The sequence below is a fragment of the Argopecten irradians genome, chromosome 9 (assembly GCF_041381155.1).
Source record: "Argopecten irradians isolate NY chromosome 9, Ai_NY, whole genome shotgun sequence".
In the NCBI taxonomy this organism is placed as follows: domain Eukaryota; kingdom Metazoa; phylum Mollusca; class Bivalvia; order Pectinida; family Pectinidae; genus Argopecten; species Argopecten irradians.
The window spans coordinates 38,463,936-38,490,236 of NC_091142.1; the positions used below are offsets into that span (position 1 = coordinate 38,463,936).

Consider the following 26,301-nt stretch of genomic DNA (forward strand, 5'->3'; position numbering starts at 1 on the left):
TTCCCCTAAGGCCCTTGTTGTTCATATTGCATTTTTGGACCAATCGGTGAACAAGATGGCCGCTCGGCCGCCATCTTGGATTTCGATAGTTAAAGTTTGTTATGGCTATTTCTCAGATAGTACTGAAGGGATCTGTCTCAAATTTCATATGTAGGTTCCCCTAGGGACCTAGTTGTGCATATTGCATTTTGGGACCGATCGGTTAACAAGATGGCCGCCAGGCAGCCATCTTGGATTTTGTTATTCAAAGTTTGTTATCACTATTTCTCAGAAAGTACTGAAGGGATCTGTCTCAAAATTCATATGTAGGTTCCCCTAGGGCCCTAGTTGTGCATAATGTGATTTGGGACCGATCGGTCAACAAGATTGCTGCCAGGCAGCCATCTTGGATTTTTATATTCAAAGTTTGTTATCGCTATTTCTCAGAAAGTATTGAATGGATCTTTCTCAAATTTCACATGTAGGTTCCCCTAGGGCCCTAGTTGTGCATATTTGATTGATCAACAAGATGGCCGCCAAGGAGTCATCTTGGATTTTGATAGTTGAAGTTTGTTGCCGCTATTTCTCAAAAGGGATCTGTCTCAAATTTTATATGTAGTATGTTTGAAAAAGTTTAAAAAGTAGAGAAAAGTAGAGAAAAGATCCATCTTTCCTTTGTCAGATATAGATTATTCTTTGGTGGGCGCCAACATCCCTCTGGGATCTCTTGTTGTTTGTATATATATCTTCTATCTGGACCAAAAGTTGCAGGTCAAACGACCAGCTACACGGTAAAAATTGTCTGCCCGACTATAAAATTGCCGGTCACGGGCAGACAGACAGGCATTAATTTCGAATGCTGTACATATGTCATTTCTCCAGTATCGAAGACAAAAAACTCTATATGCCATGTGGAAATTCAGTTTGGCACCAATTCTGTAACAGGAGATGAGAACATGTAATGGCCACATCAGTGTTATAGCAGTGCTGTTACCTGTAGCGAGTAGTTTAATTGCATGCTTCTAATCTTCTTCTGTTTATGTATAGACTGGCCACCAGTCTCTAGAATATTAAAAACATCACTAAAATTTGACAAGATGATTTTTGTTTAAATGTCTAAATTCCTACCTAAGATTCAAATTAAGGGGAGATAATCTATATTAGAGGGCGCAACCCAATGTACACTTTCCCTCTGATTAACATAAAATTATCTTATTGAAAAGAAATCTATAGCAAAATTCTGTTGAGAACATCTTATTAATAATTATTAATTTAGCGTCTGGTGGCCAGTCTAGTTTATGTGCTGCATGGACTAAAAAAAAAAAATTTCATCCTTTTAGGTTGAGATGGGCATGAAAAATCATGAGATTGTCCCATCTCCTCTAGTGGCGTCCATTGCACATCTACATGCGGGAGGTTGTCACAAAGTCCTGAAGGAGCTGGCCAAACATAAACTTGTTTGTTATGAACATGCAGGAAAAAAAGGTTTGTGTAATTTGTAAAGAAAGTACAGAAAAACTATACATAGCACTTTAATGTACAGTCCAAATTATTACAAATTCCTTCAAATCCTTTCACATTATGCAGGATTTGAACTGAGTGTGTTAACATTTCTACATCCCATAGCCATTGCATATTTTAATAAGAACAATATAATATATACCACTTGTATAAATATTCTTCGATATCTAATAATTTCCATCCTTATTCATTTTCATTTTAGAGAACAACATCTCTGTTCGTGATCACTAAGAATTGTTCCCATTGTTTCAGAACAGATGATATTTGATATAAGTACGAAAAATGTACTTGCTTTGATGTCAAATTCCTTGGCAATTTCATTCTTCAATTTTTTTTCTCCAATGACATTTAATTTGTCATTTAAAGAAAAACTTGTATTTAATTTAATACAATCATTAAAATATTATATTTCTTGTATGTCTTTAAAGATACACAGATAGTCCTCTTAAATGCAATAAATCCTGATCATTTAAATGATATACTGATTAGCAATCAGGTTTTACAATAAGACATAACAAGACCCATTCCAATATAGGGGAGGAAGATACTTTCTTTAGTAATGTTTTTGAAATACTATCTTTTTGAGACCTCTTTCATATTGAACTTTTCTATTTGCAGAAAATGGTTACAGACTGACGAACAGTGGCTATGACTATCTGGCTCTGAAAGCTTTAACCAGTCGTGGAATCATTCATTCTGTGGGCAACCAGATAGGTGTCGGAAAGGAGTCAGGTACTTACTTAGAACGAATATACGTACCCGGCCTACTATACCTTTCGGCCGGGTACGAATTGGTCCCTATGTGTCGTAGTGGAGCACTGCCTCCGAAAATCACTCGGGCATAGTTATCTATACTTTTTTTGTAGGTTTCCAATTATTTTATGCGTATACATGCATTTACATATTATTTTTGTCCAAAACAAACATAACAAGACGTCAAATTCACAATTTGTGGACTTGCCGTATAAATTCCCTTCAGAAAGACCTTCTTATGTATTATGTAAAAATAATGCCTCGATGAGAATTTGCTATTTTATGTGGTTCAGTTTTATTGCCTGGTAGGTAAGCGATATCAAACAAGTACGATAAAAATGCAAACAAACGTTTTAGAATGGTTTGCACAATCATTACTTTGCTCCATTAGCAGTAATAGGAGATTTCAGAAAAGATGGCGTGACGTCACAGAAAGTTTACATCCGGGTCCTCAAAGGTACAAACACAATATGGCGACTTATAAAAACAATAACAGATACGTACATCACTGCTACAAAATCGATACTGTGACAAAAGTATACACTTTCATACTTGCAAATTCTGGCATTAAAATAGTTTCTTATTGTTTCAGAGCTTACAGACATTTATATTTACAATTTCTTATTGCTAAATATATTTGTGTAGATTTATATATAGTGTTGAGGCCAGCTTGCGAAGCGGTGCCGGGCCGTCACATGTACCCGCTTTTTGTTCACACGTAGAAATCCATGTTGTGAAAAAGTTATGAATAAATAATTGATTTTCAATGTATCATATTTCTGTAATACACGGAAAATCTGTTCATAACACTATTTAATATAAATATAACGAAATGTGAACCACCTGGTCAGACTACGGCCGCTCAAGCATGGCTTCGCCGGTAGATCACCTCGGTCGACAGCCAATAGTTGGGAAATTAATAATATTTATACGTAATTACCAACGTATATCTCAACAAGTACTTGTAAAAGATATATATTTCGTTATTTCCTATGTATATCTGGTTTTAAATAAATGGTATAAACCACTGTTACACATAAAAGAAGATGTATGTGTACGTACACGTACAGTATTGCTGCCGATATCTCGAAAAATAAAATAGTGAAATCGTTCAATTTCATGAGTTTATTTTTTAATTTTTAGTCACCCTTATTCCATGTGCCGTTATGTGAAATGCCAAATTGAGGTGATATTACTTTTAAGTAATTTGAATGCATGTTAGATAGACTTCATTTAGATTTATGAATTACAACATAGCTAGATCGTAATACTATAAATGCCGACCAGGACACATTGCGCACGGCTTCGAGAATCCTAAAATACTCGAAGTTTTGTTTTAAAATATGATAAAAAGAAACTATAAAATGACTCATTTGAATGTCATAAACTAAATTCCAAAATTTCTGACGAAAAAGTTAACCAGAATATATAATTTTGTGACTCTTAAAAATGACGAAATTCGGGATCTCGGCAGTACTGTACGTAATGGCTGCCGTGCGCTTGGGGTAATCTACGAAGGCAAATTTTAATTTGGTCATAATCACACATCGTAAGATGTTTTACCAAGTTAAACTTAGAAAACAGTAGTCGCTTATTAAAATGTCATTATATTATTTGGGGAAACTATTTGGGGAATTTAATATGTAGTTTCTGTTCATTTTGTAACTTCTGTCAATGTTTATACGTATGTCTAATGTCGACCGTGTTTTTACTCGTGGCGGTCGAAAATGGAGTATAAACAGAGTAAAATATATGAATACCAGATGTTTATATCTAAATATTTTTGTTAAATATATTTATTTACCCTTTTTATAATAATAATAACGCAATAGTTCTCGGATTGTCGCACTATTTATTACAATAGAATGTAAACAATCATCGCAAGCGGCTGTGTTCCCACTATGTTTATGTGTAGATATACAGAGTTGTACCTTTGAGCGCCCGGATGTACCTTTGTGTGACGTCATCGCCATCTTTTCTGAAATCTCCTATAGGCACCAATTGTAGCTCTAAAGACGACACCATTTTCTGTCAAAAAGTCTTTTGAGCTACAATATTGCAGCTAGTACTTACTATATCAAATACTTAGATGTCAGGTTGATTTGAGAAGTTTTCCCTGTCAATGTGAATTCTACAGCAAGTACGACCCGAAAATATTTTATTATCTCGGTTATCCTACTTTACAAGTTGTCTAAAATAAAAATTTTAATTACATTTTAGAAGGCTGCTATTGAAAATCCAGTGAACGATTAATTTTCATTGTGATAATTAATTTTTAATTAATTAGATATTTAGTTCCTTGTAACACATTTTCCTTTTGATATTTCAATGAAAAGCATGCTTATTGGCAAAAATGTTTCATAATGAATGTCTACAATTGCATCTCAAGCAAATACAAAATTGTACATATGTACACAATTGAACCAGTTAGAAAGTGCACCTCTATATAAATGAATTCTTCTATAGAGACCAGGTAGATTTGAATCAACTCCATCAAGTTTACCTAATTTACTAATCAACTGACCTTTCCAAAAAATATGATTTACTGCAAACCAATATATTTTTGTGTGCTGTTAATTTTTTTGAGTATCACAGGTGATTAGAAATCACAAAAAAGTCATAAAAATGTTTTCAGCACAGATACAGTAGAACAACATATTAATTATTCCAAATTATGAAATTAACTTTCAGTTACAAAATTGTTTAGGCATGGAAATGCAAGTTAGTCACTGCAGAAATAAGTCATCTATATATATCCTTTATAGACAGTCTTGACAATATTTCATATCATTGTTATGTTTCAGATCTCTACATAGTAGCTGATGAGAAAGATCACCAATATGCTATGAAGCTACATCGGTATGTTCTAATTTCAAAATTGTTACCTAGCGAATTGTAGAATTTTAAAGTTTAAACAGGATTATTTTGGTTCGTTTGCTAAGGTGTTCTGACATTCTAACACAACTGCTATATTTTAAAACCCAGGAGAGACAGTTTCCAAATACCAGTAATTAAAGATGCTCCACCGCCGACAGAGCATGAATGATATTCATCATTAGGGCCCCGCATCGAGATGCGGGTGCCCTATAGTAATCAGGTTGTCCGTCCGTCTGTCTGTCCGTCCGTCCGTCCGTCTGTCCGTTTTTTTTTCTTTTGCACATTAATGATCGAAGGGAGTGGAGTATTTTCCCCATATTTTACATGATGATTCCCCATCCATCCTAGATCTGCTTGGTAATTTTTCAGGCTGAAATTAAATTAAAAAATCGGCCATCTTGGATTTTAACATTTAAAAAAATCACAATGTTGTTGCTCTTAATTAACTGATAAACATTTTGTTATAACATTATGATGCAAAGTTGTTCAGAATTAAACAAGGAGTTGACTGTCCAAAGGTAAGGTCATGGGCCAAGGTTACTAAGTCAAAGGTCAAGGTCAAATTTAAAAAAAATATTTTCTCATGAACATTTTGCTACAACATTTATAATGAAGCAGAGTTGTTCAGAATTAAACAAGAAGTCAACTCACCAAAGTTTTGACTGACCAAAGGTAAGATCATGGGGAAGTTAAATACTTGGAAGACTTTTTCCAAAGAATTATAATAATGTACCATCATCGGTTTCCCAATTAATGTTGACATTAATTATTTATTAGCAACATATAGCTAACACCGAAGAATTCGTTGTCAAAATACTACTTTTCCACTTAAGCACGTCAGACACATAGCGGGGCCCTTTCTGACGTGTCAGTGTTCTAGTTTGAACAATAATTGGTGTTCAATCGTGTGTATGTATGTCTAATTAACACAAAAATAATATATATATTTTCATTTTGCCTTTGGTGCATGCGCAATCAGTACTTCATTCCATATAGGATATAGTGCGTCGGAATTTTTCGGGATGCAATTAATTATTTTTCATATTTCTAACTTGACGTTGAATTAAAAGCTCAAACTTTTCAATGGTGGTAATGGTGTAAAGTAAGTAATTTTTGTAACTGAAGAAAAATACTAAATCGTCTTCTCCTGTTTTTGATAGTGAAAAAATACTATTTGTCGGCGGTGAAGCATCTTTTACTGTAAGTTGGTGGTACTTTGACTTTCCTCGTTCTTCTAAATCTGGCCCTGTCTGTTAATAGTAGTTAATCGTCATGACCAAATCACATACTTTAGAAAGAATAAGTTCTATCATTCATATTTAAAGTTATAAAGTATCCATCAAATCAAATAACATAATATTGATGCAGTGTGTATTAATGTTTTTGTTGTTAGATTGGGTCGTACGTCATTCCGACAGTTGAAGAACAAGAGAGATTATCACAAACACAGGAAGAATGCTTCCTGGCTTTATCTGTCTAGACTGGCCGCTATGAAGGAATTTGCTTATATGAAGGTATTATTATTAAAATAATCTTTAATTTTAAAATATTGCTTGCCTAGGTAGTTTTGTTACGAATATCATTGTAGCTGAAATATTGTAGAATTATCTCCCTTGCAAGTAGATATTGATTGTGACATCATTACTTTGTGAGCAAAAATAATTTAATTGCATAACTTTCTTTGTAAAATATGATGTTATACTCATCAATTAATTGTACCAATGAAAGAGTTTGATGATAGAGTAAATCATACTAGAGAGTTCTAAAGTAAATCATAGTGTTCAATCTACGATTATTTTTCGTGGGTCCTTTTCAATGGTTTTTGTGAAAACAATGGGTCCCACAGTGTTATAGGTACCCATTCCCAGAATTTTCATGGTCCTTTTAAAATTCTGTGAGTCAAGGACTCGGGATGCGCACGTAGATTTATCACTGAAATCATAAAGTAAATCATACTAGAGAGTTCTAAAGTAAATCATACTAGAGAGTTTTAAAGTAAATCATAGAGAGTTAAATAAATCATACTAGAGAGTTTTAAAGTAAATCATAATAGAGAGTTCTAAAGTAAATCATAGAGTAAATCATACTAGAGAGTTCTAAAGTGAATCATACTAGAGAGTTCTAAAGTAAATCATACTAGAGAGTTCTAAAGTAAATCATATATAGAGAGTTAAAGTAAATCATAGAGTAAATCATACTAGAGAGTTCTAAAGTAAATCATACTAGAGAGTTCTAAAGTAAATCATAGAGTAAATCATACTAGAGAGTTCTAAAGTAAATCATACTAGAGAGTTCTAAAGTAAATCATAGAGTAAATAGAATCATACTAGAGAGTTCTAAAGTAAATCATACTAGAGAGTTCTAAAGTAAATCATAGAGTAAATCATACTAGAGAGTTCTAAAGTAAATCATACTAGAGAGTTCTAAAGTAAATCATAGAGTAAATCATACTAGAGAGTTCTAAAGTAAATCATACTAGAGAGTTCTAAAGTAAATAAGAGTAAATCATACTAGAGAGTTCTAAAGTAAATCATACTAGAGAGTTCTAAAGTAAATCATAAGAGTAAATCATACTAGAGAGTTTAAAGTAAATCATAAAGTAAATCATACTAGAGAGTTCTAAAGTAAATCATAGAGTAAATCATACTAGAGAGTTCTAAAGTAAATCATACTAGAGAGTTCTAAAGTAAATCATAGAGTAAATCATACTAGAGAGTTCTAAAGTAAATCATACTAGAGAGTTCTAAAGTAAATCATAGAGTAAATCATACTAGAGAGTTCTAAAGTAAATCATACTAGAGAGTTCTAAAGTAAATCATAGAGTAAATCATACTAGAGAGTTCTAAAGTAAATCATACTAGAGAGTTTAAAGTTCTAAAGTAAATCATACTAGAGAGTTCTAAAGTAAATCATACTAGAGAGTTCTAAAGTAAATCATAGAGTAAATCATACTAGAGAGTTCTAAAGTAAATCATACTAGAGAGTTCTAAAGTAAATCATACTAGAGAGTTTTAAAGTAAATCATACTGTAAATCATACTAGAGAGTTCTAAAGTAAATCATACTAGAGAGTTCTAAAGTAAATCATACTAGAGAGTTCTAAAGTAAAATCATACTAGAGAGTTCTAAAGTAAATCATACTAGAGAGTTCTAAAGTAAATCATACTAGAGAGTTCTAAAGTAAATCATATTAGAGAGTTCTAAAGTAAATCATAGAGTAAATCATAGAGAGTTCTAAAGTAAATCATACTAGAGAGTTCTAAAGTAAATCATACTAGAGTAATTCTATAGAGAGTTCATAGAGTAAATCATACTAGAGAGTTCTAAAGTAAATCATACTAGAGAGTTCTAAAGTAAATCATACTAGAGAGTTCTAAAGTAAATCATAGAGTAAATCATACTAGAGAGTTCTAAAGTAAATCATACTAGAGAGTTCTAAAGTAAATCATATAGAGTAAATCATACTAGAGAGTTCTAAAGTAAATCATACTAGAGAGTTCTAAAGTAAATCATACTAGAGAGTAAATCTAGAGTAAATCATACTAGAGAGTTCTAAAGTAAATCATACTAGAGAGTTCTAAAGTGAATCATACTAGAGAGTTCTAAAGTAAATCATACTAGAGAGTTCTAAAGTAAATCATAGAGTAAATCATACTAGAGAGTTCTAAAGTAAATCATACTAGAGAGTTCTAAAGTAAATCATAGAGTAAATCATACTAGAGAGTTCTAAAGTAAATCATACTAGAGAGTTCTAAAGTAAATCATACTAGAGAGTTCTAAAGTAAATCATACTAGAGAGTTCTAAAGTAAATCATACTAGAGAGTTCTAAAGTAAATCATACTAGAGAGTTCTAAAGTAAATCATACTAGAGAGTTCTAAAGTAAATCATAGAGTAAATCATACTAGAGAGTTTCTAAAGTAAATCATACTAGAGAGTTCTAAAGTAAATCATACTAGAGAGTCATACTAGAGAGTTCTAAAGTAAATCATACTAGAGAGTTCTAAAGTAAATCATACTAGAGTTAAAGTATATCTAGAGAGTAAATCTAGAGTAAATCATACTAGAGAGTTCTAAAGTAAATCATACTAGAGAGTTCTAAAGTAAATCATAGAGAAGTCATCTAAAGTTTCATAAAGTAAATCATACTAGAGAGTTCTAAGTAAAAAAGTAAATCATACTAGAGAGTTCTAAAGTAAATCATATACTAGAGAGTTCTAAAGTAAATCATACTAGAGAGTTCTAAAGTAAATCATAGAGTAAATCATACTAGAGAGTTCTAAAGTAAATCATACTAGAGAGTTCTAAAGTAAATCATACTAGAGAGTTCTAAAGTAAATCATAGAGTAAATCATACTAGAGAGTTCATAAAGTAAATCATACTAGAGAGTTCTAAAGTAAATCATACTAGAGAGTTCTAAAGTAAATCATAGAGTAAATCATACTAGAGAGTTCTAAAGTAAATCAAATCATACTAGAGAGTTCTAAAGTAAATCATACTAGAGAGTTCTAAAGTAAATCATAGAGTAAATCATACTAGAGAGTTCTAAAGTAAATCATACTAGAGAGTTCTAAAGTAAATATGAGAAATCATACTAGAGAGTTCTTCTAAAGTAAATCATACTAGAGAGTTCTAAAGTAAATCATACTAGAGAGTTCTAAAGAGTAAATCATACTAGAGAGTTCTAAAGTAAATCATACTAGAGAGTTCTAAAGTAAATCATACTAGAGAGTTCTAAAGTAAATCATAGAGTAAATCATACTAGAGAGTTCTAAAGTAAATCATACTAGAGTATTCTAAGTAAATCATACTAGAGAGTTCTAAAGTAAATCATACTAGAGAGTTCTAAAGTAAATCATAGAGTAAATCATACTAGAGAGTTCTAAAGTAAATCATACTAGAGAGTTCTAAAGTAAATCATACTAGAGAGTTCTAAAGTAAATCATAGAGTAAATCATACTAGAGAGTTCTAAAGTAAATCATAAATCATACTAGAGAGTTCTAAAGTAAATCATACTAGAGAGTTCTAAAGTAAATCATAGAGTAAATCATACTAGAGAGTTCTAAAGTAAATATAGATCATACTAGAGAGTTCTAAAGTAAATCATACTAGAGAGTTCTAAAGTAAATCATAGAGTAAATTCTAAGAGTTCTAAAGTTCTAAAATCATACTAGAGAGTTCTAAAGTAAATCATACTAGAGAGTTCTAAAGTAAATCATAGAGTAAATCATACTAGAGAGTTCTAAAGTAAATCATAGAGTAAATCATACTAGAGAGTTCTAAAGTAAATCATACTAGAGAGTTCTAAAGTAAATCATACTAGAGAGTTCTAAAGTAAATCATACTAGAGAGTTCTAAAGTAAATCATATAGTAAATCATACTAGAGAGTTCTAAAGTAAATCATAAAGTAAATCATACTAGAGAGTTCTAAAGTAAATCATAGAGTAAATCATACTAGAGAGTTCTAAAGTAAATCATACTAGAGAGTTCTAAAGTAAATCATACTAGAGAGTTCTAAAGTAAATCATAGAGTAAATCTAGAGAGTTCTAAAGTAAATCATAGAGTAAATCATACTAGAGAGTTCTAAAGTAAATCATACTAGAGAGTTCTAAAGTAAATCATACTAGAGAGTTCTAAAGTAAATCATACTAGAGAGTTCTAAAGTAAATCATAGAGTAAATCATACTAGAGAGTTCTAAAGTAAATCATACTAGAGAGTTCTAAAGTTAAAGTTCATACTAGAGAGTTCTAAAGTAAATCATACTAGAGAGTTCTAAAGTAAATCATAGTAGAGAGTTCTAAAGTAAATCATAGAGTAAATCATACTAGAGAGTTCTAAAGTAAATCATACTAGAGAGTTCTAAAGTAAATCATACTAGAGAGTTCTAAAGTAAATCATACTAGAGTAAAATTACTAAGAGTTCTAAAGTAAATCATACTAGAGAGTTCTAAAGTAATCCTATAGAGAAATCTAAAGTAGAGTTCATAAACTAGAGAGTTCTAAAGTAAATCATACTAGAGAGTTCTAAAAGTAAATCATACTAGAGAGTTCTAAAGTAAATCATAGAGTAAATCATACTAGAGAGTTCTAAAAGTAAATCATACTAGAGAGTTCTAAAGTAAATCATACATACAGAGAGTTCTAAAGTAAATCATACTAGAGAGTTCTAAAGTAAATCATAGAGTAAATCATACTAGAGAGTTCTAAAGTAAATCATAGAGTAAATCATACTAGAGAGTTCTAAAGTAAATCATACTAGAGAGTTCTAAAGTAAATCATACTAGAGAGTTCTAAAGTAAATCATACTAGAGAGTTCTAAAGTAAATCATACTAGAGAGTTCTAAAGTAAATCATACTAGAGAGTTCTAAAGTAAATCATACTAGAGAGTTCTAAAGTAAATCATACTAGAGAGTTCTAAAGTAAATCATACTAGAGAGTTCTAAAGTAAATCATAGAGTAAATCATACTAGAGAGTTCTAAAGTAAATCATACTAGAGAGTTCTAAAGTAAATCATACTAGAGAGTTCTAAAGTAAATCATACTAGAGTATCATCATACTAGAGAGTTCTAAAGTAAATCATAGAGTAAATCATACTAGAGAGTTCTAAAGTAATCTTACTAGAGAGTCATAAAGTAAATCATACTAGAGAGTTCTAAAGTAAATCATAGAGTAAATCATACTAGAGAGTTCTAAAGTAAATCATACTAGAGAGTTCTAAAGTAAATCATACTAGAGAGTTCTAAAGTAAATCATACTAGAGAGTTCTAAAGTAAATCATAGAGTAAATCATACTAGAGAGTTCTAAAGTAAATCATACTAGAGAGTTCTAAAGTAAATCATACTAGAGAGTTCTAAAGTAAATCATAACTAGTAAATCCTAAAATAAAGTTACTAGAGAGTAAATCATAGAGTAAATCATACTAGAGAGTTCTAAAGTAAATCATACTAGAGAGTTCTAAAGTATCTAGAGTAAGTGATACTAGAGAGTAAATCTAATACTAGAGAGTTCTAAAGTAAATCATACTAGAGAGTTCTAAAGTAAATCATACTAGAGAGTTCTAAAAGTAAATTTAAGTAAATCATACTAGAGAGTTCTAAAGTAAATCATAGAGTAAATCATACTAGAGAGTTCTAAAGTAAATCATACTAGAGAGTTCTAAAGTAAATCATCAGTTCTAGTGAGAAGTAAATCATACTAGAGAGTTCTAAAGTAAATCATACTAGAGAGTTCTAAAGTAAATCATACTAGATCATAACTTGTTCTAGAAAGTAAATCATAGAGTTAATCATACTAGAGAGTTCTAAAGTAAATCATACTAGAGAGTTCTAAAGTAAATAATAGAGTAATATCATAGAGAGTTCTAAAGTAAATCATACTAGAGAGTTCTAAAGTAAATCATAGTTCTAAGTAAATCATACTAGAGAGTTCTAAAGTAATATCATACTAGGTTTCTAAAGTAAATCATAGAGTAAATCATACTAGAGAGTTCTAAAGTAAATCATACTAGAGAGTAAAATAAATCATACTAGAGAGTTCTAAAGTAAATCATAGAGTAAATCATACTAGAGAGTTCTAAAGTAAATCATACTAGAGAGTTCTAAAGTAAATCATAAGAGTAAATCATACTAGAGAGTTCTAAAGTAAATCATACTAGAGAGTTCTAAAGTAAATAATATAGAGTAAATCATACTAGAGAGTTTCTAAAGTAAATCATACTAGAGAGTTCTAAAGTAAATCATACTAGAGAGTTCTAAAGTAAAATCATACTAGAGAGTTCTAAAGTAATTCATATCATACTAGAGAGTTCTAAAGTAAATCATTACTTAGAGTAAATCATACTAGAGAGTAATATCATTGAGTAAATCATTACTAGAGAGTTCTAAAGTAAATCATATCTAGAGAGTTCTAAAGTAAATCATACTAGAGAGTTCTAAAGTAAATCATACTAGAGAGTTCTAAATAAATAAAGTAAATCATACTAGAGAGTTCTAAAGTAAATCATATAGAGAGTTCTAAAATCTTACTAGAGAGTTCTAAAGTAAATCATACTAGAGAGTTCTAAAGTAAATCATAGAGTAATCATACTAGAGAGTAAATCTAAAGTAAATCATACTAGAGAGTTCTAAAGTAAATCATACTAGAGAGTTCTAAAGTAAATCATAGAGTAAATCATACTAGAGAGTTCTAAAGTAAATCATACTAGAGAGTTCTAAAGTAAATCATACTAGAGTAAATCATACTAGAGAGTCATTCTAAAGTAAATATACTAGAGTAAATCATACATTTTAGAGAGTTCTAAAGTAAATCATAGAGTAAATCATACTAGAGAGTTCTAAAGTAAATCATACTAGAGAGTTCTAAAGTAAATCATACTAGAGAGTTCTAAAGTAAATCATAGAGTAAATCATACTAGAGAGTTCTAAAGTAAATCATACTAGAGAGTTCTAAAGTAAATCATAGAGTAAATCATACTAGAGAGTTCTAAAGTAAATCATACTAGAGAGTTCTAAAGTAAATCATACTAGAGAGTTCTAAAGTAAATCATACTAGAGAGTTCTAAAGTAAATCATACTAGAGAGTTCTAAAGTAAATCATAGAGTAAATCATACTAGAGAGTTCTAAAGTAAATCATACTAGAGAGTTCTAAAGTAAATCATACTAGAGAGTTCTAAAGTAAATCATACTAGAGAGTTCTAAAGTAAATCATACTAGAGAGTTCTAAAGTAAATCATAGAGTAAATCATACTAGAGAGTTCTAAAGTAAATCATACTAGAGAGTTCTAAAGTAAATCATACTAGAGAGTTCTAAAGTAAATCATACTAGAGAGAGTAAATCATACTAGAGAGTTCTAAAGTAAATCATACTAGAGAGTTCTAAAGTAAATCATACTAGAGAGTTCTAAAGTAAATCATACTAGAGAGTTCTAAAGTAAATCATACTAGAGAGTTCTAAAGTAAATCATACTAGAGAGTTCTAAAGTAAATCATACTAGAGAGTTCTAAAGTAAATCATACTAGAGAGTTCTAAAGTAAATCATAGAGTAAATCATACTAGAGAGTTCTAAAGTAAATCATACTAGAGAGTTCTAAAGTAAATCATATAGAGATACTAGAGGAAGTAAATCATACTAGAGAGTTCTAAAGTAAATCATAGAGTAGAATCATACTAGAGAGTTCTAAAGTAAAATCTTACTAGAGAGTTCTATAAGTAAATCATACTAGAGAGTTCTATAAGTAAAATCATTCGAGTAAATCATACTAGAGAGTTCTAAAGTAAATCATAGAGTAAATCATACTAGAGAGTTCTAAAGTAAATCATACTAGAGAGTTCTAAAGTAAATCATAGAGTAAATCATACTAGAGAGTTCTAAAGTAAATCATACTAGAGAGTTCTAAAGTAAATCATACTAGAGAGTTCTAAAGTAAATCATACTAGAGAGTTCTAAAGTAAATCATACTAGAGAGTTCTAAAGTAAATCATACTAGAGAGTTCTAAAGTAAATCATACTAGAGAGTTCTAAAGTAAATCATACTACTAGAGAGTTCTAAAGTAAATCATACTAGAGAGTTCTAAAGTAAATCATACACTAGAGTAGTTCTAGAGTAAATCATACTAGAGAGTTCTAAAGTAAATCATACTAGAGAGTTCTAAAGTAAATCATACTAGAGAGTTCTAAAGTAAATCATACTAGAGAGTTCTAAAGTAAATCATACTAGAGAGTTCTAAAGTAAATCATAGAGTAAATCATACTAGAGAGTTCTAAATCATACTAGAGATCAAAGTAAATCATACTGGAGTGTCTATAAGTAAATCATAGAGTAAATCTTACTAGAGAGTTTTAAAGTAAATCATACTAGAGAGTTCTAAAGTAAATCATACTAGAGAGTTCTAAAGTAAATCATACTAGAGAGTTCTAAAGTAAATCATAGAGTAAATCATACTAGAGAGTTCTAAAGTAAATCATACTAGAGAGTTCTAAAGTAAATCATAGAGTAAATCATACTAGAGAGTTCTAAAGTAAATCATACTAGAGAGTTCTAAAGTAAATCATAGAGTAAATCATACTAGAGAGTTCTAAAGTAAATCATACTAGAGAGTTCTAAAGTAAATCATACTAGAGAGTTCTAAAGTAAATCATAGAGTAAATCATACTAGAGAGTTCTAAAGTAAATCATAATAGAGAGTTCTAAAGTAAATCATATGGAGTGAATCATACTAGAGAGTTTCTATAGTAAATCATAGAGTGGAATACTAGAGAGTTCTAAAGTAAATCATACTAGAGAGTTCTAAAGTAAATCATACTAGAGAGTTCTAAAGTAAATCATAGAGTAAATCATACTAGAGAGTTCTATATGTAAATCATAACTAGAGAGTTCTAATGGAAAACATAGAGTAAATCATACTAGAGAGTTCTAAAGTAAATCATACTAGAGAGTTCTAAAGTAAATAATACTAGAGAGTTCTAAAGTAAATCATACTAGAGAGTTCTAAAGTAAATCATACTAGTTCTAGAGTTCTAAAGTAAATCATACTAGAGAGTTCTAAGTAAATCATACTAAGAGTTACTAGAGAGTTCTTAAGCTAAAATCATACTAGAGAGTTCTAAAGTAAATCATACTAGAGAGTTCTAAAGTAAATCATACTAGAGAGTTTTAAAGTAAATCATACTAGAGAGTTCTTAAGTAAATCATAGAGTAAATCATACTAGAGAGTTCTAAAGTAAAATCATACTAGAGAGTTCTAATGTAATCATAGATACTCATACTAGAAGAGTTCTAAAGTAAAGTCATAGAGTAAATCATACTAGAAGAGTTAAAGTAAATATAAGTAAATCATACTAGAGAGTTCTAAAGTAAATCATATAGAGTGAGTATCATTAATAGTAAATCTAGAGTAAATCATACTAGAGAGTTCTAAAGTAAATCATACTAGAGAGTTCTATAGAGTAAATCATAGAGTAAATCATACTAGAGAGTTCTAAAGTAAATCATACTAGATTAGTTCTAAAGTAAATCATACTAGAGAGTTCTAAAATAGTAAATCATACTAGAGATTTTCTAAATAACTCATACTAGAGAGTTTCTAAAGTAAATCATAGAGTCAAATCATACTAGAGGAGTTCTAAAGTAAATCATACTAGAGAGAGTTCTAAAGTAAATCATACTAGAGAGTTCTAAAGTAAATCATAGAGTAAATCACATACTAGAGAGTTCTAAAGTAAATCATACTAGAGTGTTCAAAAGTAAATCATACTAGAGAGTTTCTAAAGTAATAAATCATACTAGAGAGTTCTAAAGTAAATCATAATAGAGTAAGTTACTAAGTAAGTAAATCTACGAGTTCAAAGTAAATCATACTAGCAAGTTCATAAAGTAAATCATACTAGAGAGTTCTAAAGTAAATCATAGAGTAAATCATACTAGAGAGTTCTCCAAAGTAAAATCATACTAGAGAGTTCTAAAGTAAATCACTGAGAGTTTCTAAGTAAATCATACTAGAGAGTTCTAAAGTATATCATATAGACTGGAGTTCTAAAGTAAATCATAGAGTAAATCATACTAGAGAGTTCTAAAGTAAATCATACTAGAGAGTTCTAAAGTAAAATCATTAGAGTAAATCATACTAGAGAGTTCTAAAGTAAATCATTACTAGAGAGTTCTAAGTAAATCATAGAGTAAATCATACTAGAGAGTTCTAAAGTAGAATCATACTAGAGAGTTCTAAAGTAAATCATACTAGAGAGTTCTAAAGTAAATCATAGAGTAAATCATACTAGAGAGTTCTAAAGTAAATCATAGAGTAAATCATACTAGAGAGTTCTAAAGTAAATCATACTAGAGAGTTCTAAAGTAAATCATACTAGAGAGTTCTAAAGTAAATCATACTAGAGAGTTCTAAAGTAAATCATACTAGAGAGTTCTAAAGTAAATCATAGAGTAAATCATACTAGAGAGTTCTAAAGTAAATCATACTAGAGAGTTCTAAAGTAAATCATACTAGAGAGTTCTAAAGTAAATCATAGAGTAAATCATACTAGAGAGTTCTAAAGTAAATCATACTAGAGAGTTCTAAAGTAAATCATAGAGTAAATCATACTAGAGTGTTCTAAAGTAAATCAATACTAGAGAGTTCATAAAGTAAATCATACATAGAGAGAGTTCTAAAGTAAATCATAGAGTAAATCATACTAGAGAGTTCTAAAGTAAATCATCTAGAGAGTAGTATATCATACTAGAGAGTTCAAAAGTAAATCATACTAGAGAGTTCTAAAGTAAAATCATATTCTAGAGAGTTCTAAAGTAAATCATAGAGTAAATCATACTAGAGAGTTCTAAAGTAAATCTTAATAGAGGGTTCTAGTTAAAATCATACTAGAGATGTTCTAAGTCAAAGTTAAATCATACTAGAGAGTTCTAAAGTAAATCATACTAGAGAGTTCTAAAGTAAATCATAGAGTAAATCATACTAGAGAGTTCTAAAGTAAATCATAGAGTAAATCATACTAGAGAGTTCTAAAGTAAATCATACTAGAGAGTTCTAAAGTAAATCATAGAGTAAATCATACTAGAGAGTTCTAAAGTAAATCATACTAGAGAGTTCTAAAGTAAATCATAGAGTAAATCATACTAGAGAGTTCTAAAGTAAATCATACTAGAGAGTTCTAAAGTAAATCATACTAGAGAGTTCTAAAGTAAATCATACTAGAGAGTTCTAAAGTAAATCATACTAGAGAGTTCTAAAGTAAATCATAGAGTAAATCATACTAGAGAGTTCTAAAGTAAATCATACTAGAGAGTTCTAAAGTAAATCATAGAGTAAATCATACTAGAGAGTTCTAAAGTAAATCATACTAGAGAGTTCTAAAGTAAATCATACTAGAGAGAGAAATCATAAAGTAAATCATACTAGAGAGTTCTAAAGTAAATCATACTAGAGAGTTCTAAAGTAAATCATACTAGAGAGTTCTAAAGTAAATCATACTAGAGAGTTCTAAAGTAAATCATAGAGTAAATCATACTAGAGAGTTCTAAAGTAAATCATACTAGAGAGTTCTAAAGTAAATCATAGAGTAAATCATACTAGAGAGTTCTAAAGTAAATCATACTAGAGAGTTCTAAAGTAAATCATACTAGAGAGTTCTAAAGTAAATCATACTAGAGAGTTCTAAAGTAAATCATACTAGAGAGTTCTAAAGTAAATCATACTAGAGAGTTCTAAAGTAAATCATAGAGTAAATCATAGTAGAGAGTTCTAAAGTAAATTACATACTAGAGAGCTTCTAAAGTAAAATCATACTAGAGAGTTCTAAAAGTTACATAAATCTCTAGAGTAAAGTAAATCATACTAGAGAGTTCTAAAGTAAATCATACTAGAGAGTTCTAAAGTAAATCATACTAGAGAGTTCTAAAGTAAATCTATAGAGTAAAATCATACTAGAGAGTTTCTAAAGTAAATCATACTAGAGAGTTCTAAGTAAATCATACTAGAGAGTTCTAAAGTAAATCATACTAGAGAGTTCTAAAGTAAATCATACTAGAGAGTTCTAAAGTAAATCATAGAGTAAATCATACTAGAGAGTTCTAAAGTAAATCATACTAGAGAGTTCTAAAGTAAATCATAGAGTAAATCATACTAGAGAGTTCTAAAGTAAATCATACTAGAGAGTTCTAAAGTAAATCATACTAGAGAGTTCTAAAGTAAATCATACTAGAGAGTTCTAAAGTAAATCATAGAGTAAATCATACTAGAGAGTTCTAAAGTAAATCATACTAGAGAGTTCTAAAGTAAATCATACTAGAGAGTTCTAAAGTAAATCATAGAGTAAATCATACTAGAGAGTTCTAAAGTAAATCATACTAGAGAGTTCTAAAGTAAATCATACTAGAGAGTTCTAAAGTAAATCATACTAGAGAGTTCCATACTAGAGAGTTCTAAAGTAAATCATACTAGAGAGTTCTAAAGTAAATCATACTAGAGAGTTCTAAAGTAAATCATAGAGTAAATCATACTAGAGAGTTCTAAAGTAAATCATACTAGAGAGTTCTAAAGTAAATCATACTAGAGAGTTCTAAAGTAAATCATACTAGAGAGTTCTAAAGTAAATCATAGAGTAAATCATACTAGAGAGTTCTAAAGTAAATCATACTAGAGAGTTCTAAAGTAAATCATAGAGAGAAATCATACTAGTAAAGTTACTAAATCATAGTAAGAGTTCTAAAGTAAATCATACTAGAGAGTTCTAAAGTAAATCAGTGAATCTAGAGAGTTCTATAGTAAATCATATAGAGTGTAAATCATACTAGAGAGTTCTAAAGTAAATCATACTAGTAAATCATAACTAAAGTAGAATCATAAAGTAAAATCATACTAGAGAGGTTCTAAAGTAAATCATACTAGAGAGTTCTAAAGTAAATCATACTAGAGAGTTCTAAAGTAAATCATACTAGAGAGTTCTAAAGTAAATCATACTAGAGAGTTCTAAAGTAAATCATACTAGAGAGTTCTAAAGTAAATCATACTAGAGAGTTCTAAAGTAAATCATAGAGTAAATCAATACTAGAGAGTTCTAAAGTAAATCATAGAGTAAATCATACAAGAGAGTTCTTAAAGTAAATCATAACTAGATAGTTCTAAAGTAAATCATAGAGTAATACTAGATAGTTCTAAAGTAAATCATAGAGTAAATCATACTAGAGATGTTCTAAAGTAAATCATACTAGAGAGTTCATAAAGTAAATCATAATAGAGAGTTTCTAGAGTAAATCATACTAGAGAGTTCTAAAGTAAATCATACTAGAGAGTTCTAAGTAATCATAGAGTAAGTTCATAATAGAGAGTTCCAAATGTAAATCATACTAGAGAGTTCTAAAGTAAATCATAGAGTAAATCATACTAGGAGAGTTCTAAAGTAAATCATAGAGTAAATCTAATACTAGAGAGTTCTAAGTAATATATCATACTAGATAGTTCTAAAGTAAATCATGAGTAGTAAATCATACTAGAGAGTTCTAAAGTAAATCATACTAGAGAGTTCTAAAGTAAATCATACTAGAGAGTTCTAAAGTAAATCATACTAGAGAGTTCTAAAGTAAATCATAGAGTAAATCATACTAGAGAGTTCTAAAGTAAATCATACTAGAGAGTTCTAAAGTTCTGAAGAGTTAAAACATATACTAGAGAGTTCTAAAGTAAATCATACTAGAGAGTTCTGAAAGTAAATCATACTAGAGAGTTCTAAAGTAAATCATACTATAGAGTTCTAAAGTAAATCATAGAGTAAATCATACTAGAGAAGTTCTAAAGTAAATCATACTAGAGAGTTTACTAAAGTAAATCATATGAGTTAATCATACTAGGAGAGTTCTAAAGTTAAATCATACTAGAGAGTTCTAAAGTTTAAATCATACTAGAGAGTTCTAAAGTAAATTCATACTAGAGAGTTCTAAAGTAAATCCATACTAGAGAGTTCTAAAGTAAATCTTAAATATCATACTAGAGAGTGAGTTCTAAAGTAAATCATACTAGAGAGTTCTAAAGTAAATCACTAGAGAGTTAAATCATACTAGAGAGTTCTAAAGTAAATCATACTAGAGAGTTCGAAAAGTAAATCATACTAGAGTTCTAAATTCATAGAAGTAAATCATACTAGAGAGTTCTAAAGTAAATCATACTAGAGAGTTCTAAAGTAAATCATACTAGATAGTTCTAAATGTTAAATCATACTAGAGAGGTTCGAGAAAGTAAATCATTCTAGAGTTCTAAATAGCAAATCATATAGAGAGTTCTAAAAGTAAATCAGATACTAGAGAGATCTAAAGTTAAAATCATACTAAGAGAGTAAATCACTAGAGAGTTCTAAAGGTAAAATCATACTTAGAGAGTTCTAAAGTAAATCATACTGAGAAAGATAGTTCTAAAGTAAATCATACTAGAGAGTTTCTAAAGTAAATCATACTAGAGAGTTCTAAAGTAAATCATACTAGAGAGTTCTCAAGTAAATCATTCTCTATCAATGTTAACCACCCAATTCACCATTACCTTCTTTAGGCTTTATATGATAGAAAGTTCCCTGTACCAAAGCCACAGGACTTCAACAGACACACAGTCATCATGGAACTGCTGAGTGGACATCCTCTGTAAGTCTCATCAACTCCTAAACTGTAGTCCTATTATGATTGTATCTAAACATTGAAGTTGTTGGTAGGTGAGAAATCGACTGGTCTGTGGTGCTGTGGAAATGTTCTTGGGCGAGACACTTTACCCTTTCGTAAATTAGACAATTGCAACTGGCACCACCCTCTTTATGCATTTAACTTTTACTGACGTGAAAATGACAAACAAAATTGTAACAGTATGAAAATAATTTTTGCTTGCCACCCTCTTTCCATTTCATCTAAATCTGCCGTATCGTTATCTTAGGTAACCACCAGTTACTACAAAATGACAAGTTCCAAATTAGTCAGTACTGTCTGGACTAGTCCTATTAATAGATGGCCCCTTCATTACTGTAAACCAACTTTCTTTCGTGTGCTATATATTTTAGAGTATTTCGAGATCCAAGTAAATCCGAGAACTGTTTATTTACGTAAATTAATATATACATCACTTATATCATTAGGGATTTTCAGACAATTAGTAGCCACAACAGAAAGTTGTTACTAAAAAATATTAAAATAGTGATTGATATGTTTCACCCTATAGATGCCAGGTACGTGAGTTATCGGACCCAGCTCAGGTATACAATGACTGTATGGAATTGATAGTCCGTCTGGGAAACTGTGGAGTTATCCACGGAGACTTCAACGAGTTTAATCTGATGGTTGATGATGATGGAACAGTGACTATGTACGATTTTCCACAGATGATCTCCACATCCCACTTCAATGCAGAATGGTAAGTGCTTTTTTGTTCATGAAGTAACTTTTATACTATCAGGGATTGGCAAACTCACCTTTCCATGTGTAAGATACATCAGCAGCTAACAAGGGAAGTTACTCTTTAGTATTTAACAGGAGAGGAGAAAATTAATTAAGCAGCCAGACTGATATTCGAACCCAGGATCTCTGAACACTAGCCGGATACTCTACAGATTGAGCTACATGGTTGCTGATGATCGACATGTCATAGTACTGTGATTTATTGATCGGTATGTCAATGTCAAATAACAGGAGAGGAGACGTAACAGGAGAGGAGACAATGTAGCAGACAGACCAGTATTCGAACCTGAGACCTCTGAACACTAGCCAGATGCTATGTTGATTGAACTACTTGGTCGCTGATGGTCGACAAAGTCTTATCCTGCTACCGTTATAGAGACTTAGTATTGAACCATCAATTCAATGATTGGATTCCAAGAAAACTTGTAAAGAAAGAGATTAAGCAGATATATATAATATTTATATACAAGTATCATCTTTCTTCCTAGGTATTTCAACAGAGATGTCCGATGCATTCGTGAATTCTTTGCCAGACGATTTCATTATGAAAGTGAGCTTTACCCAACGTTTTCAGATATAAGGTATGTAAGAAATGTCCAATGTTCAAATCCTGGTACCTTGGTTATATCTGTTGTTGAATTTAATTGAATTCATTCTCAATTTATTAAGAGTACACCTATCCATTTTGGGCTCTTCAATTCTTTTTGCTGCATGAAGTATTTTCGTTGTACTGTATAACATGAAATGTTCATTAACACTTTCTTTTCCGTTTAAAGATTTAAAAATATTTCATGGGTTGAAATATTCATGTTTGGTGACAATAATGTATAAAACCAAGTTCTTTGTTTTTTATTCACGATTCAACATTAACCCCAAAAACAGAGAATGCAACTTCACAACAACATTTCATGTTATACAGTATCACATTTATATCAGAATATTAACCAGATCAAATGTGTAAAGCGGAATAATTATGGCTGTGTGATTTTATGTTACAGACGAGATGATAACCTGGATGTAGAAGTATCAGCCAGTGGATTTACAAAGGAAATGGCCAGCACATTTGACGAGGTAACTATACTAATTATGAAGTCCTCATTAATCATCAATCCTGTGAAGTTACATCCTATAAATATTCCACAATTAGTTTTACAAATTCTGTAACTTTACCATCCTCGATATTCTAGGGGTTACTGTTACTGTCGTTATATCCACCCCTATAACATATCATAGAAAAATTGAAGGTTCTGTGTGCGACAGCAGATGATACAGGTAATTCGGTCCTTCGATCTACATCAAAATAATCGAATAACTGAAAACACTGTGGTTGACTGTATTGCTTTGAAGGTATGTGTCACTCTGCATAATCTTCAAAGAAAGGCTCTATAGATCTGATTGGATTTTTTTCTTCCCCTGAAATACCTTAAATTTTGCTTTGACATAATCCGGGGGAAGATATTACCACAGTATTACAAGGAAGTAACCCTTGAAAAATTGAGGAAAGCAGGATTTCAGGGTTAAATAGCAACTTATTTTAGGAGGTGGTCAGCAGGACCACCAAATATTTTTTTCTAGTGGTCCTTCTGAATTTCAGGTGGTCCTTCCAACATGTAATAAAAAAAAGCACAAATACATAACATCATTGTCTTCATGGCCGTTTATTGGCATAAAGGACATATTTTTACTCTCCATCCGTTAGAGAGTTCCGGTACCACGATTTACGGCATCGGTCAATATTACAAATTATGAGAGAGAGAAAAAAAAAAGAAAAAAAAAACAAAAAGACTATCAACTTGGAATGGTGAATTAGAAAAACAATTGAAAGAGGTAATAATATCATGAATATTTTAGGTGGTCCAACGGACCACCAATCAAGAATGACTTAGTGGTCCTTCCATTTTTCTTGTGGCCTCGGGCCACAGGACGAGGCCACAGGACCACCGCTAGCATCAATCCCTGGATTTGTAAAACTGTGTTAAACGCCTTAGACAATGATTTTGTTACTATTAAATTGTTTATTAAATATAATGGATTTATTTTGCCATATGTAATAAATGGATTCTGACTTGATTTATTTAGGCTGCTGAGGAACTAAACATACTTCAAGGACCAGAGTCATCAGAGAAAGATGCGGAAGATGAAGATATTTCTGGTGATGAAGATGAAGTCATTGATGAAGATGAAGACCAAATTGAAGAGGAAAGTGATAATGAGCTGGAATCTGAACCTTTAGAAGCTAAACCAACATCTAATGACAATGTTACAGATGAGGCGTCTGAGGCATGTGCGAGTTGTGTGGAGGAACGTTTAACAGATAATGTGGTGGATACAAAAGACAAGGACGATGTAAAGGACAGACTATCTGACGATGATGAGGAGGAGCAGTTGGAGGATTTAAGTGATACCAACAGAGCTTACAAACCTTTTAGAAATGAGGAGAGTATGGAGCATACAAACTCTCATCTCACCACCACAAGGCAGCGTAGCTCCCTCAGTATGTCCAGCAACGCCTCGTCTATGGACCCCCCCGAAATCGTCAAGGAGAAAATGAAGATGGACAGCTCAAACAGAAGCATGAGAAGCTACGAACGCCAGGCGTATCAGAAAGAAAGGAGAGGCATCGATTGTCACACAGTCAAAACGTAACACAAAACATGACATCAAGGACAGTCTCTCTGCGACGTGGTATTGATCTACCATGAAATATCATTGTCGCATCATATTACAGTCAAACCTGTCCATAAAGAACAGCAAATGGACATAGCAAAAGTGACTTTTAAAGGCAGGTGCCCTTTATACAGAGGTCAACTATCTAGAAAATTACATCAACTTAGGTTGATGAATCTGTCCTTTATAGACAGGTGTCCTTTATAACAGGTATATTCTTTAAATTAAAATTCAACATTTTTTGTTGAGTGATTGAACATATTTTATAATAAATTAAATTGTTACCAAGATTTCAAATGTGTTACGTTATTAGATGTGTTATGTTATTAGCTCACTTGGTCCTTGTGATCGTTATAAAAACATGGCCGACAAGTTACGTCTCAGATTCTGAAACTTATCACCAGCTATGTATTCTCTAAAAGTACTGAATGAATCTTCCATAAACAGTTATGCATTTCTGTTTGGAGATCATCCTTGATATTCAAGAGGTTACTATCACTTGCAAATATCCACTCTTGGACTATGTTATAGCAAACCTAAAGGCTCTCTGTGCAACTACAAATGAGTTAAGTCCTTTGATGAATATCAAAATAATTGAATAACAGTACACTGTGGTTGAATTGACAAAGTCACAATTTTATCGCCAATGAAATATATTTTTTGGTTTGAACCCTGGGTTGACTGTGATGCTTTTGAGTCAATCTCTGTAATCTTCAATAGAAGTTTCTGCAGGCTGTGATTGGTCTCTTTTATTTCTGTGATTGTCTTCATTTTATTAGCCCACCATCATCTGAATGGTGGGCTATTCAAATCTTTCCGTCATATGTCCGTCGTTTAGTCCGTCCGTCCTTAGACTCGTACAGTCCGTCCGTAGGGGGGGGGGTCAAATCGCTCCGTTAACAATTCTTGTTACCGCTATTTCTCAGAAAGTACTGAAGGAATCTTTCTCAAATTTCACATATAGGTTCCCCTAGGGCCCTAGTTGTGCATATTGCATTTTGGGACCAATCGGTCAACAAGATGGCCGACTGGCGGCCATCTTGGATTTTGATAGTTAAAGTTTGTTACCGCTATTTCTCAGAAAGTACTGAAGGAATCTTTCTCAAATTTCACATGTAGGTTCCCCTAGGGCCCTAGTTGTGCATATTGCATTTTGGGACCAATCGGTCAACAAGATGGCCGACTGGCGGCCATCTTGGATTTTGATAGTTAAAGTTTGTTACCGCTATTTCTCAGAAAGTTGTGAAGGGATCTTTCTCAAATTTCACATGTAGGTTCCCCTAGGGCCCTAGTTGTGCATATTGCATTTTGGGACCAATCGGTCAACAAGATGGCCGACTGGCGGCCATCTTGGATTTTGATAGTTAAAGTTTGTTACCGCTATTTTTCAGAAAGTTGTGAAGGGATCTTTCTCAAATTTCACATGTAGGTTCCCTAGGGCCCTAGTTGTGCATGTTGCATTTGTGGGACCAATCGGTCAACAAGATGGCCGACTGGCGGCCATCTTGGATTTTGATAGTTAAAGTTTGTTACCCGCTATTTCTCAGAAAGTACAGAAGT

At 31.2% G+C, this 26,301-nt stretch overlaps 1 protein-coding gene across 1 annotated transcript; it reads left to right on the plus strand.

Annotated features, from left to right (window-relative positions):
* Positions 1 to 960: 960 nt before the first annotated feature.
* On the plus strand, positions 961 to 25,038 carry LOC138332277 (serine/threonine-protein kinase RIO2-like). Its single transcript, XM_069280299.1, is given in 11 exon segments — positions 961 to 1,464; positions 2,119 to 2,232; positions 5,058 to 5,112; positions 6,524 to 6,644; positions 21,185 to 21,273; positions 21,839 to 22,030; positions 22,563 to 22,655; positions 23,073 to 23,145; positions 24,154 to 24,630; positions 24,633 to 24,659; positions 24,662 to 25,038. Coding segments are annotated over 11 exon segments (1,485 nt in total). The 5' UTR covers positions 961 to 1,325; the 3' UTR covers positions 24,767 to 25,038.
* Positions 25,039 to 26,301: the final 1,263 nt, after the last annotated feature.